The 14,712-nt window shown below is 40.6% G+C and overlaps 1 protein-coding gene across 6 annotated transcripts in view; it reads left to right on the forward strand.

Annotated features, from left to right (window-relative positions):
- Positions 1 to 14,712, forward strand: part of ATP11B (ATPase phospholipid transporting 11B (putative)) — a 245,491-nt gene that overhangs the window by 126,681 nt on the left and 104,098 nt on the right. For all 6 annotated transcript variants that reach the window (XM_073626287.1, XM_073626288.1, XM_073626283.1 and 3 more), the window contains exons 13-15: positions 4,330 to 4,488; positions 6,334 to 6,509; positions 11,796 to 11,864. In XM_073626287.1, the coding sequence (XP_073482388.1) occupies positions 4,330 to 4,488; positions 6,334 to 6,509; positions 11,796 to 11,864 (404 nt within the window). The remainder of the gene's footprint in view (positions 1 to 4,329; positions 4,489 to 6,333; positions 6,510 to 11,795; positions 11,865 to 14,712) is intronic.

Raw genomic sequence — 14,712 nt, forward strand, 5'->3', positions numbered from 1 at the left:
AGTTGCTAGTAAAAGAAGGAAAAATGATTGCTGCAAAATTGTGTTATAAGTGTTAATGCCTAAATCCACCTTTTGCAAAAAATAAATAAAAAATTCCTCCTTATTTGCAAAGAAATAAAAACGTGGGTTTATTTTTTTTTTTTATGGGAGTCTGCAAAGTATCGCAACCACAATCGTTGGATCGTGGGTGCAATGCACATGCTCCTTCAGTGGGGAGGTGGGGTACATTTTGCGTTTGAAACTCTAAATATTGGTGTAACATGACAAGAAATGTGGAACCTTTAAATAGATTTATCCAGACCTAATTGTGTCTTTATTTTATATATTTCTTCAAGATTTGGGACAAGGAATCATCATAGTAAAGTAACCCAAAAGAAATAGAACAATAGATATTAAACCCATTCAAGAAGATAACTCAGAAAGTGAAAAAAATATGAACATGCCCTTTGAATAAAAAAAAAAAAAAAAAAAAGATATTCCTGAATGGGATTTATAAATCTGATCGTGACTCCAAATTTGCTCAAGTATGTTAATGTATCAAAAATACACAAGAATACAATGCATTGTAACCTGCATTATAAACACTGCAGGACATGCATGCTTCCCAGACATCACTAGGTTTCTTTTATGTATTATCGATACAGTGTTTGGGTGGAGAATTTTTATGTCTTTACCCCTAAACACGGACCAAGTTATCAACCTGGTGCACCGTGCAAACTAATAATGCCCACTTGGTAGACCTTGGGATATCACTAATGGTTCATCACTTCAAAGATTATTCTGAAGGGCCATGTAGATAAAGGCTTCCTACACTGTGCAGCGACGGACCTGTCAGAGCGCCGCTCTCCCCTATGGGGGATCGGATGATGACGGACTGTAGAGTCCGTCGTCACCCGATCCGAAAACGGATGGAAAAGTAGGGTTTTCCTCCGTTACACTTTTCGGATCGGAGCGGGTCGGATGTTAGCGGACATGTCACCGCTGACATCCGACGCTCCATAGGGATACATGTATGTCCGTTTTTCATCCGAAAACGGAAGGATGAAAAACGGACATACGGATCGTCCATGTGAAAGAGCCCTAAATGCTTGTTTTCCTTCTGTAGAGAAATATTTAACTGCTACATTTATTTCAAATAATTTTAGCCCATGCTTGTTGAATTATCACTTTGTTACAATCTGCATTTTTAGTAGCGTCTCTGGCTCCAATGCTACATATTTTTCTGGTAGCTCTGTGTTTTGCTATAGCATACTTGGAGCTCATCGTTGCATTGATTTTTTGCTGTCACTGGGCCAGTCCATGAATCAGCTGGCCTTTCTGTGAAGCAGCTTCTAATCCTTTTTTTTTTTTTTTTTTCCCCATATCCCAAGCCTGACACTTTCTAGCCTTCGAGTGCTGTCAGAATGAATTATATGTATTAGTATTGGTCTCCGTGGAGGAATACTCTGTTCATACTGTAGTATTTTTTCTTGATGTTAGTTAGACAGGGATTCAGGTTGTAATAATTGATGTTTTGTGTAGTTTGAGTTTCCTTCATTTTTGCCTTTGTATTTTCACACTATAGTCTGACCAGTCTGTCCTAGAAGAGAGATTCTCTGTCTTTATGAAGTATTGCCACAGGATGCGATGTAGAATGGTACCCCAATTCTAAAAAAAGTTGGGATGCTGTGTAAAATAAATCGGAATGAAATAATTTGCAAATCTCAATCTCATATTTTATTCACAATAGAACAGAAAACATCAAATGTTTAGGCTGGGTTCACACTATTGCTGCATGCGGCTCACAGCAGGGGTCCGGTGCGTCCCCATTCACCATTTCAGGTCTGATTTCAGCCCAAATTTTGGGCTGAATTCAGACCTGAAATGGACCAAAAGAGGCACAGGACACCTGTGCAGATTTGCACCAGAGCCACAGCAGGGAAACCTGCATCCAATTCTCATAGGTGTGAACCCAGTCTTAAATAGAGAAAATGTACCATTTTAGGAAAGAAATAGGGTAATTTTGACATGACATCACTTCCGGTTTACCTGCATGTCAACTGCGCCATTTTTCTTGTAAAACTAAAGTATTCAAAAACGCTGATCTTGGCGTTTTGAATGCTTTTAAGTGCAAAGGGTTTTGGGGTCCTATTGACCCCAGATTCCTCCATAAAGAGTACCTATCACATGCCTATTGCTGTCACAAGGATGTGTACATTTCTTGTATTTTACACAAAAAAATGGGTTGTGTATATTTTTTTTTTTTACGTTAAAATTTTAAAAAGTTTTTTTTTTTTCTCCCAAAAATTGATTTTGGAAAACCGCTGCGCAAATACAGTGTGACATAAACAATTGCAAAACCCATCAATTTATTCTCCAGGGCCTTTACTTTAACCACTTGCCAACCAGCTCACGTACATTTACGGCGGCAGGTCGGCTCTCCTGCGAAACCAATGTACCTGTACGTCGGTCTGTGCAAGGAGGATAGCTGACGCGTACCACGGGAGCATGCCCACGGATCCCGCGAACTCTGTCTGCCGGCAACCTGCAATCACGGTTTACAGAGGCAGAACGGGGAACTGCCTATGGAAACAAGGCGATTCCCCATTCTGCTTAATGACATGTCAGATCTTCTGTTCCCGGTGATTGTGAGCCCATCCCCCTCTACAGTTAGAACACCCAGGGAAAAAACTTAACTCCTACCCCCTAGTGTTAACCCCTTCTCTGCCAGAGTAATTTATACATTGACCAATGTAATGTCACTGGTCCCCAAAAAGTGTCATTTGTGGTCAGATTTGTCCGCTGCAATGTCACAGACCCGCTAAAAATTGCATATCGCCGCTATTACCTGTAAAAACAATTTAAAAAGTCCCTAAATCTATCTTGTGTTTGGAGACGCTATAACTTTTGCGCAAACCAATCAGTATACCCCTATTGCGGTTTTTTTTTTCCTACCAAAAATATGTAGAAGACTTTTTTTGTTTTTTGGATATGTATTATAGCAGAAAGTTCAAAATTGACGGTCTTATTTTGTTTATGGCACAAAAAATAAAAACCGCAGAGGTGATCAAATACCACCAAAAGAAAGCTCTATTTTTGGATAAAAGACGTCCATTTTTGTTTGGGTACAGCGTGGCACAACCCACAATTGTCAGTTAAATCGATGCAGTGCCGTATCGCAAATAATGGCCTGGTCATTAAGGGGGCAAATCCTTCTGGATAAGAAGAAATAGCCTGGCCTCCAAATGTTTAAGCACCTGGACTCTTCTACTATGTAGCCATGCTGTTGTCATAGATACAGTATGTGGTTTAGCATTGTCCTGCTGTAATATGCAAGGGCTTTCCTGAAAAAGACGTAATCTGGATGGGAGTGTATGCTGAATTTCAATCCATGTATGGCCAAGTCAATAGACTGTCAGGTGTTTCCTGACCGATCCGTTCCACCGGCTATAGCCAGCAACACTGATCATTGTATTGTGACGGCAAGGAAGGCTCCCCACTGTCAGAATACAAAAGCACAGCGGAAGGGATTCCCCACATCCACATTGAATGTGTGATTTGAGGAATTGGGGCACTTTCTTTCATTCAACCCAATGGTTGAACGAAAAAGAAATGCATAATGTATGGGCTGCCTTACAAATGTGCAAATATTCACTCTAATGGGGAGAGAGCTAGGAGTTAGGAGAGTCTGGTCACAAGACTTGGCCTCTCCTCCTGTCAGAGTTTTCTCTGCAGAGTGAAGAAGGAGGATGTCCCCAAGGCCGACTCCAGCGATATGCAATTAGCGGGCCTCCAGATGTTGCAGAACTACAAGTCCCATAAGGCTTAGCAAGACTGACAGCCACAAGCATGACACCCAGAGGCATGATGGGACTTGTAGTTTTGCAACAGCTGGAGGTCCGCTATTTGCATATCCCTGGCCTACTCCAAAGAAACCCTTGTTTTTGTGTACTGCACTGGTGATGACCAACAAACATGAATTGGCTGTATGCAGTTTGGAATAGATAGCTTTATATTGTTGGGCTGTTTCTGTGCTGTACACCAGAAAGGAATGATTTGCATGACTGGCCATTATCTTGAAATGAGAAATAATATTTTTATTATGTTGGCTCTGTGACGGAATTAGGCACTGTTCTAAGAAGGTTCTGCTGTTTAAAAAAAAAATAAAATAAAAAAAAAGTGAGCTCCCTGAAAGGGCCACAGTTATGATTGTGTAGCAAGATTATAGCTTCTGGTTTGGTGGAATGGCAGAGTTCACAAAATAGATACAATTTCAGCTGCTGACTATTCATTACAAATTGAAAATGTTTTATGCAATGTCCAAATGTTGTAACTTTTTTTTTTTTTTAGGTAGAATATGTGTTCACAGACAAAACAGGCACTTTGACAGAAAATGAGATGCAGTTTAGAGAGTGCTCAGTAAATGGAATTAAATACCAAGAGATCAATGGAAAACTTGTGCCAGAAGGTGTAACCGTGGATTTTCCTGATGGAGCCTCTACAAGCTTGGTAAGATATTTCCTCTTTATCATGCATGACAGAATATCCAGTAGTCTAAAGCTCACCACACACATTTTATACAGTAGTCTAAAGCTCACCACACACATTACAGTCTGACTGAGTACAAATAAATTGGATAATTTAGGTAGTCCTGATTTTAAATAGTTGTGGTAATTCTGAATATCACCATACAAATTACAGACTGGCTGTACAATTTTTTTACAGTCTGCTTACAGTTTACCAACACTATGTAATACGAGGACATATGTAAACTATTCAGATTTTACAGTCAGATTGTAATATGTATAGTAAACGTAAAGCAGTAATAAACCCAAAACTAAAAATATAGTATATTGCAGATTTAACAATTATTAGATGTGGCTGTATTTGTTTTCTATTTTAGGCTTTTTCCCCCTCTGTTTTCACCTAATGATCTGGCCAGTAACATACCACCTGTATTACAGTGCACCCACTCTGGATGAAGGAGCAACAGAGACCCATTTGGACAGCAGTATTGCCAGTCTTGGGGGAGGATAATGTTAGATGCACTAGCAGATTTAGATACACTAACAAATTGAACCCAAATTGAACCCAAACTCAACATAACACTTTCTAGGAAGCTATAGTAACAGTTCTGTTTCTTTTTTTGGGATAAAGGTTTTACATCAATAAACGCTAATTATTGTAAGCACCTCTGTCAGTGGTAAATGGTATGTTTAACCCTTTTACTGCTAGATCTGCATGATGGTTTTTTCTGTTGAAAAACAGACCTGGCAGGATCACTATGTGATAAATGAAAGTGAACCTAAAAAGGAAAACTAATGCAGCCATCACATCTAAGAATTGTAAGCTGCAATATAATGTTTGCTTTTGGAATCTAATACCGCTTTAAGTTTTGGAAATTGCACTTCACTGGAAGATACTCTTGCAAGACTACAGTTTGCGAGCAGTTAGTATTTAGTAGGGAAGTTACAACAATATATGAGAAATATATTCCTAGACTGTTGAAATCGAACTGAGATGCTTTATTTTGCTATTAAGTAGCATTTGTCAAGCCTAGTGTATTTTGCTGACTTTATACCTTAAAGGACATCTCTACATTTTAGTATAGTTCTTTAATCCCCAGGCCCGAGTGGAGCCTGCCTGATAAAATACCTTCTCCCTGTTCTTGCGATCTTCAATCTGCGTTGCCATTCATCTTTTGCACCAAAACGTTCAATGGGTTATCGTTTACCTGCGCATGCAGGTCACAGCCCCATGTGTTCCAATGAGTGAGCCATACTTATTGCAGTACATCTCACCCATATAGCTCAACCTTCCTACCCAAATTAAAACCTTTTCGTCTAGTGTTCTCTTGCATTCAGGAACTTTTTATTAAAAATGAATTAAGTGTATTCTAAATGTGACCAGTAAACACCTTCATTTTGGCTTGATTTCAGCCTCTCGTAGTCCCTTGTAGAGGAACACTCAAACTGGGAGGGGGAGAGACAGAATTTAAGGGCTTGCATGTACATAAGCTAAAAAGGAGCATGATGATAGGAGGAGATAGAAGAGTAATATAATAAACAATGTGACAGGACTGTTGGTCAGAGAGGGTTGTTTGAGGAAGAGACCCCTCCTTGTTACTGTAGAGAGGGGTACTATTGGATTAGGAATTTCTCTGTTATGGAAATTTTTTTTCATGTTGACAGAGCACCATTAAATAAGCACACTTTTCTAGTCTTCTTTTTTTTTCTTCTGATTATCTGTCTGTTTTTTTTTCTTTTTTTTTTTTATATATATAACTAATTTTTTTTAAATGTGTTCAGTAGCTGCAGAAATAGTTGTGTTTTTTTTTTCTCTAACTTTTATTAGAGTGTTGAAGAGGAACTATTCTTCAAGGCAGTCTCCCTTTGCCACACTGTACATATAAGTCATGAACAATCAGAAAGCTCTGTTGATGGCCTGCGGTACTCCAATGGTATATACACCCAAATGGAATACTATGCATCTTCACCAGATGAAAAGGCACTTGTAGAAGCCTCTAAAAGGTGGGGAATTTAACCTGTATAGTCACAATTCTGTAATGCCTGCTTATTATTGGTTTTAAGTCTAAGCAACAATATCGTGATCAGAAATTTTCGGAATCCGCCTTAAAATGAATTTTAGTTGCACAGTATGGGCTTTTTACAGTACACAGGCTCTTTAATCATTACAACTGGATTGTATGTAGCTACCTTCAAGTGATTGGACACTGGCAAAAAAATAAGTCTGCAGGGACATCTCCCTATATAACCCCTCTACTCCCAACTACCCTCAGTTTTTGCCACTCTCCTTCGGTTATGGACCTCTGCTCTCTCCTGAGAGAAGCATACCTTCTGTCTATGGAATTCTCTTTCTCTCTGATGATATCCCACCAAGACTCTGACAAGATTTCTGCTACCATAGCCACTCTGGCTCTTAATGCAGCTTTCGGATTGGTTGATTCTTTTAGCAGAGCCTTGGAGCAGCATACCCAGCCCCCCCCCCCCCCCTTTCCCAACCTGTGGAAGGAGTGGAACCTGTAACGTTGCTGCCATGTATTGGATCCTGTTGTAGATGCATCCCTTGGCAGGTGCAGGTAGTGTAATGGGTAGAGCTAGCCACTGGGTGATTTACAGGTCCAGGGCTGCCAGCAGCAGAACCGTGTCCCTGGTGGCTCTCCGGGGATTTGCCCATCATACAAGGCGCAGTCAGATTGCCTACAAGATCTTCAGTTGTGAGTATAGGGGAGGAGTACACATTCAGTCCAGAGTGCCCCACCCCCTTTTTTTTGCTCCTTATCCCCTTTGGGGTGTGTGGAAGACGCCACGCTTCCAGCAGTCATGGTTTACAAGCTGGGTTACCATTAAAATTGATGCACTTTATTTTTTATTACAGGCCTGAAACTTCTCTTTCATGCTTTTCCCTGGTAGCGCTTGCTGCGCTGCCACACTTTCAGTTGAGTTACTGCCGCTGCACCTCCTGCCTCTTCCTCTTTCCAGGCACAGTTGTGGACCTGTAACACCTCTAGGCTTTGTCCTAATGACCCAGTATAGTGGTTTTTACCACATTACCTGGCTTTTACTGCAGCCTACATTTGCTTGGCACACCTGTGGAGGTCATGACTGACTAACCCTCAGGGTACAATTTTCACAAGCATGGTAGATTTTGAGAGCAGGGGAAAAGGGTCAGATGGACTTGCTAACTTAAGCCCAGCTCTTAACTGCGATGGTAGTTTGTCCATTTAGGGCTCTGCTACCCTTCTCTCTGGCGGTTGCCCACAGTCTAATTTCTTGCCTTGACCTGGCAGTTCTGCTGGACCATATGCCACACTTTGTCTTTCCTGTCCAGAGATTAATCGTCTGCCACAATGTCAGATTTCATGGGAGTAATTTCTGGCCTTATCAAGGCCATGGATTACAGGAGTCACATCTGTGACCCTTCAACCTCCCCACCCATATTAGTCTTTAAATTTGCCCTTGAATCATACATGTTACTAAAAAGGAGTTGACATTTGAGGATGATCCCCCTCCTTTGAATGAATTGGATCAGGATGACACGCCTATAGCAGAGATTTCATCCAAGCTGAAGGATGCCTTAGCTACCCTTATTGACATTGTATGCTCCCGCTTGGCATTAGGGAAACCTGAGTCTGCTTACCGCAAGGTATCCAGCATGGGAGTCTCCTCAATTCAACCAAACCAGCTAAGACCTTCCCAGTCCACTCTCTGGTTGAATCGGTCCTATATGGGCACCGACGTCATCTGGAGAAGATATTTGCTCCTTGAAAATGGTTTGCTGAACAGTATCATATGGACATTTAACTATGAAAGTGGGCAGGCTCTGTGTTGGATCTCGTCATTTCTTGTCTCAACAAGACCCTCGCAGCCTAGTTCATTCCTAATGGATGCCACTGCGCACAGTCAGACCTATTTACCGATGTCCTTGCACTATTGTGTGAATAATTTTGTGGATACACGTTGTCCAATCTCCTGGATCCATATTCACTTCATCCACAAGTACAGGATCCTTTGGCTTAAATGCTGGTCAGCTGAGCTTCCGTGCAAGAAGATCCTTATGTGGTTACCTTTTGAGGGTGAATACCTGTTTGGTGCCTCCTTGGATTAGTACATTAAGGAGATCACAACGGGTAAGTGTATGCTCCTCCCCCAGAAAATGAAGGCTTGTGCCTTTTTACTATTGGGACCTCCACTTCTGGGTTTAGAAAAGGCTCCTTTCATCCCTCTGTCCTCCACTGCCAAGTCTAAGACTGGAATGTATTTGTAAGAAGGCATGACCCTTCAAACCAGCCAAAAATGGTTCCAAGGCCTCTTCCAAGTGATGGCAGGTGCCACAGTGTGTTGGTCTTCTCTGCCTTCTGGTCCTAGAAAATCTCAGATGCCTGGGGTCAGAGAATCTCTTCTTTTGCATTGGGACAAACCCCTGTCTTTCCATTCCCATGGTAGGAGTCCCTCATCTCATGCTTGCATGAGGATCTCTTGTCTAATAGGTGCCTCCTTCGAGGCTGTGCTGTATAATTAGTTTCACGCCAGACTGCTGCAACTCAACATTCTGGCAGGATAAGACAGACTCAGTCCTTGAACAGTTCAATGCCTGCCCCCCAAGGTCAAACTTTTCCTAGCATGCTGGATTTCCAGCCCAGGGGTGGACTTCCAAAGTCCTGGAAGGTACTTGTGATGAATGCCAGTCTGTCCGGCTTGGATGCTCTCTCAGTACATGGGGCTTGGTCGTCTGAAGAAGTTCAGCTTCACAACAACATTCTAGAGCTCAGCAATTTGGTCAGCTCTTCAACCCTGGACTCTATTGCGAAACACCCACCGAGAATAAGGATGCAGTTAGACAATGCCACAGCATATGCCTACATCAACCATCAAGGAGAGACTAGAAAATGCATGGCACTGAAGCAAACTTTATCCGCTTTTGGGCAGAACTGTATATTGTGGCCCTGTCCGCTGTCCAAAACCCAGGCTGGGAAAATTGTCAGACAGACTTTTTTTCAGTTTTCAGTATCTGGAACTGAGAGAATAGGCTCTCCACTCAGAGATGTTTGAAGCCCTTTGCCACAGGTAGGGAAGGCTGGATGTGGATCTGCTGGTGTCTAGATTCTGCAACAAACTGGATAGGGTTGTCTCCAGGACCAGTGACCCTCGAGCATTCACAGTAGATGCTCTTATGATGCAGTGAACTACATACAGCCTGAACTACATCTTTCCTTTACTCACGGTGGCCTCTCTTGTTGCTAACATCTCTGCACTGAGGGTCTTATTCTGTCAGAAAACATTCTTGGTGTTGCACAAGAATAAGTTTGCCTTGAGTCCCAAGTCCTCATTTATTCCAAAGGTTGGTCACGTTCCACTTAAGGATATTGTCCCTACTTCCTTGTTTTTTGCCACTGTCCAGTCACCTGCATATTATGATTAAAGATCCGGTGTCCCTTACCAGTTGACATTTTACTGGTAAGTCAAAAATTGTATTTTGTCCTGTCATAAATGCAGGATAACATTGGTTTACCTTTAGCCCAGCAATTGGGGACTGTCTTCATTTTTAAAATTAGTTGCACCTTTTAAATGTGGAGGTGTTTTTTTTTTTTTTTTTGTTTGTTTTTTTGTGTGCAGTGCCAATTGCATACCTGCAATAGGCTTTGTGATTTAAATTCCCTATGTAATTCTCACACTCCTGCCACATTGTACATCCAGGCTGGTGATGGCATTATTTTCTGCTTGATCGGTCCACCTGGTGCTGCCTCATTGGGCAGTGAGTCATCATTACCTCTTTGATGGACAAGGAGGCGACACAGGAGGCTGTTAAGCTGAAAAAGGAATCATCTTTGCTCTGACGTGTGGCAGATATGACTGAATCCTAGAATGGGGGTACAAACCTTTTCATAATTAACTCATTTCATACCAGAGTCTGTAGATTAATGTTCCTCAGCACCGTGTCCTGTGTTGAAAGAACTAGTGCTCTGACACTACCATTAGTCTATATTAACACTTGGGAACTAATGAGTGTGGTTACTGATCATATGATCAACAAACCTGCCAGCTTGAGCAAGGTAATAACAGTGCTGAATGTGCCTGTCCTCAACGGTGCCATTTGAATATTAGGACCATCCTGTACACAGGGCCTCAAAGTTTTCTTAAAACCTCTCCCTCCAAATGCTTACCATTCCCTGTCATTACATTATAAAATGCTACAAGGTAAGTAGCCAGTTGATGCTCCTGCAGTTTTTTAAAAAGACTAATTGCTGTCACCAGCATGGCAATGCTTTAATATTTAAACAGTTGATGTGTGTGATTCCCCCAAAATCACCATCCATGTGCTTAAACACAAAGATCTCATTGATGGGACCTGATCCAAAGTTAAGGGTTTATCCAAAGAACCATCACACACTGATCACACACTGATCACACACTGATCACACACATGAATAGTGCACACATGGTCATGTGGAAAATGTGGGTCAGCATTGCTGTTAAAGGGGTTTTAATTTTTCAGTACAAATTTTATCAATTTTTTGTGTAGTCTACCTATAGAAAAAAATTTTACAAAGAAGTTTATTGATAGATTTAGAACAGATTGAACATTTGGAACGCTACAATATTTTGTCACATGCAAATAAAATAGGTGGAATGAAGTAAACACAGATAAATACAGTAAAATTGGTTACAGCCTATAAACCTCAGGTATACAAAGATTCTAATCAAGATACAAAAAGGCTTCAGTTCTTTGTTCATTAAGGGGTAATCTTGAGGCACATTTTTTTTATTATTTCTTTTTTTGAGTTCAATGTTCGAGTATAGAAATACATGGCTCAGGCATTTGATCAATGTATAGTAGGATGTTGAAGGGGATATATTTGTTTTTATCCAAGAAAGTCTTTATAGACGCAAGCAATTCAGATGCTCTGGGAATTAAATATGACCGCAGCAGTGCTCTGGGGAATAAATAATAGCAGCGTTATATCTAACGTGGTACCTGCTATCCAGCAGCATATTCTTATTTTCAATATGTCCTCAAAAGCTCTGGAATGCTGAAGCGATCAATGTACAATACTGTGCGTATTACCACCTATCTGGGCAAGGAAACCGTAAGAATTGATACACATCACATACCATTGTTTTAGAGTCACATCTATAATACTTAACTGCATGTTATAGTAATTTGGGAATCTATGGAGCCTTGTGAGAAGCATAGTGAGATATTTGTATGGTTAATTATCTGCATAGAATGTTCTGACTATTCATAGCTATTTTTCTGAAAAAAATTTCAAAAATAGATGCATTTTCTTGTTGCAGGATGGGCGTTGCTTTTTCTGGAACCAGTGGTGATGTAATGGAAATTAAAATTCTTGGAAAACTTGAAAGGTAACTATATAATCGTTAAAGCAAGCTACTTGCTGACAAAAGAGTGAATGGCTTCCATCTACCCCAAGAACCTCTCGTGCAGTTCAGAATATCTAATTTCCCATGCACACGGCCATATTGTTTTTACACAGGATCTCGCTGTCAGCAAGATCTTCATCTCTTCATCAATGCTGGCTTGGGCTTCCTGTCAGAACAGAGGGCATGCACTTGATGGGCAGGAATACAGGATTCGGGCTTTAATCCTGACATGGAAAGGCTCATGTAATGGTGACAATGCCACTACTGTATTGTAAACAGGTCAGTTAGTGTTGTCACCCTCCTAAAGACAGTGCCCCGGGCTTATAGTAGGTGGTAGGATAATAAAAAAAAATGCTGTTTTCCCTAAAAAAAAAAAAATGCAGCTAAATATTTTTTGTTTTTGGGTATACATTCTATATTTAAAAACGTTACAGATATCTGCTTTTACTTGGACATATTTATTTCTTTTTAGCAGAATTATCAAAAATTAAGAGGGCATTGAGAGTGATTCAGAGATCTATGAAAATGCACTATAAAAACTTCCAAGATGTTGAATACTTTTTAAAGACGCTGTATACTGTGTGCATTACAAAACCCATGCATCCTGGAACATGTCTCTATATAGTGATTTGCCTTGGTACAGTTTTGGTTCACTGATTGACATTTTATGTTGCTAGTTTTATTGGATAGCAGGTTAGTTAAATTTTTCTAGTTGTTGATGTAATTTGCATTTACTTTAAAACACGTTTATCTAGAATATGAATAAATCGGTGCTGTCATACCCGTACCTTAGGTTCACACGTGAATTTCTTTATAAAGTGGAACTAGAGGCAAACTGCTAACTACACAGTTTTTGTTTTTTTGTTTTTTATAATTATTTTTTTTTCCTTATATAAAGATGCATAGGACACATCACAAACAAAAAAAGGAAAAAATTACACGTTTCAAAACCATCTGACAAACATAATCATAGTAAAAAAACAAACAAAGGGGCTGCAATGTACAGTATTCAAAGAAAAAGAAAAACAGAGGGGATAAACCACCAATCCAAACCTACTCTGGGAGTTATACCCCTGTTGGGCAGTATGAGCCCTTTATATAAGTTTGGGCATAAATATTCCTCACTAAAAAAGAACATCGGAAGTAGATATATGAATATATTACCATAGTAACCTCATCTCAGTGGGGTCGCTTGAGGTACTTTTAGCCATGCAAATATGTTTTCAAATTTATTAGGGCGTTGTCCTTTTTTTTTTTTTTTTTTTTTTTTGATGATACAGCAATTTTTCCCCAAAGAGGGAGACATTCACCTCCTTAATCCAATTGTGTACTGTTGGGGTACAGGTGAGAGCCACTTCCTAGCCACTAATTTCCTTGCCATAAACAGGAGATGATTAATAGCTAGTATTGAAGTTATTTAACACCAAAAAACTGCTCCCCCAAAACACAGCTGAGTGGGACAGAGGGAATTTTGAATATTGTATATAATGTTTTTCATATCCACTATTCCTTACCAATATCTGAATAGTTTGCCACAATGTGGATCACATCACCTGGGTCTTGATGGCATCTAGGACAGAGGGGAATCTCTAAATCCAATTTTATATAACCACTTAGGTGTCCTAAATGTTCTATGTGATACACTCACCGGTCACTTTATTAGGTGCACCTGTTCAATTGCTTGGTAACACAAATTGTTAATCAGCCAATCACATGGCAGCAACTCAATGCATTTAGGCATCCAGACATGATGAAGACAACTTGCTGAAGTTCAAACAGAGCATCAGAATGGGGAAGAAAGGCGATTTAAGTCACATTAAGTGTACCTAATAAAGTGGGCGGTGAGTGTATGTTTAACACTGTGATCCCACTCAAGGTGGATAAAGATGTATTCGGGTTGTTATTCAGAATATATTTCCATTGATCTTTAGTTATAGGACTCATGTCCTGTTCCCATTTAACTTTTACACGGGAAGGGGGCCAAAGATATTTGAGAATCAAGCATCTTTAAGTGTGAATATTGCATGTTACCCCTTTCAGAAGATGCATTAAAGCAGAGTTCCACCCAAAAGTGGAACCTTTGCTTATCTGCTCCCCCCCCAGTGCCACATTTGGCACTTTTCAGGGGGGGGTACCTGTTTTTGACAAGTTCACTTCCCCCACTTCCGGGAGACAATGCCACGGCGCCATCCCTCGGAAGTTTGGTCCCCCTCCTTCCTCCGCTGCCAGGCCAGTAAGAAAGTGCAGCACACTTCGCGCATGCACAGTACTAAACCGGCTGTGAAGTCGAATGGCTTCTTTGCCGGTTTCTCTTAACCTAAATGGCGGCGGAAGCATCAGCACAGAGAGACGATTTGAAAATAAGCTGGGGTGCCGACATCGCGGGAACCCTGGACAGGTAAGTGTTCGATTATTAAAAGTCAGCAGCTGCAGTATTTGTAGCTGCTGACTTACATTTTTTGTGAGGGGGCGGAACTCCTCTTTAAGCACTCTAAACAACTCTGTATATATAATCTAAGGCAACTCAGCTTCTGTTGAGCATGTGTAGCGTGTCGAACTTGGAGATATTGAAAGAAACTAGTTCTAGCGAGTCGACTCATTTTGTAAGACTGATAGCAGCTGGAGCCATTCTACCAAAATTAGTGTGTTGCCTCCAGCTTTGCTTCTGTTACTTCTTTCCGGAGGCTGCAATTTGGCTAAATCTCAAAGCCCCAGCTGTGAATCATAAAGCAGAACTAAACCCATCGATTTTACCAATTTTCAAAATACAGTTTGATTTGATTGTGTCCTCAACCAAACTGTCAAACCATCAAATGACTGATTTCCTAAT

The sequence above is a fragment of the Aquarana catesbeiana genome, linkage group LG04, assembly GCF_042186555.1.
Source record: "Aquarana catesbeiana isolate 2022-GZ linkage group LG04, ASM4218655v1, whole genome shotgun sequence".
NCBI lineage: Eukaryota > Metazoa > Chordata > Amphibia > Anura > Ranidae > Aquarana > Aquarana catesbeiana.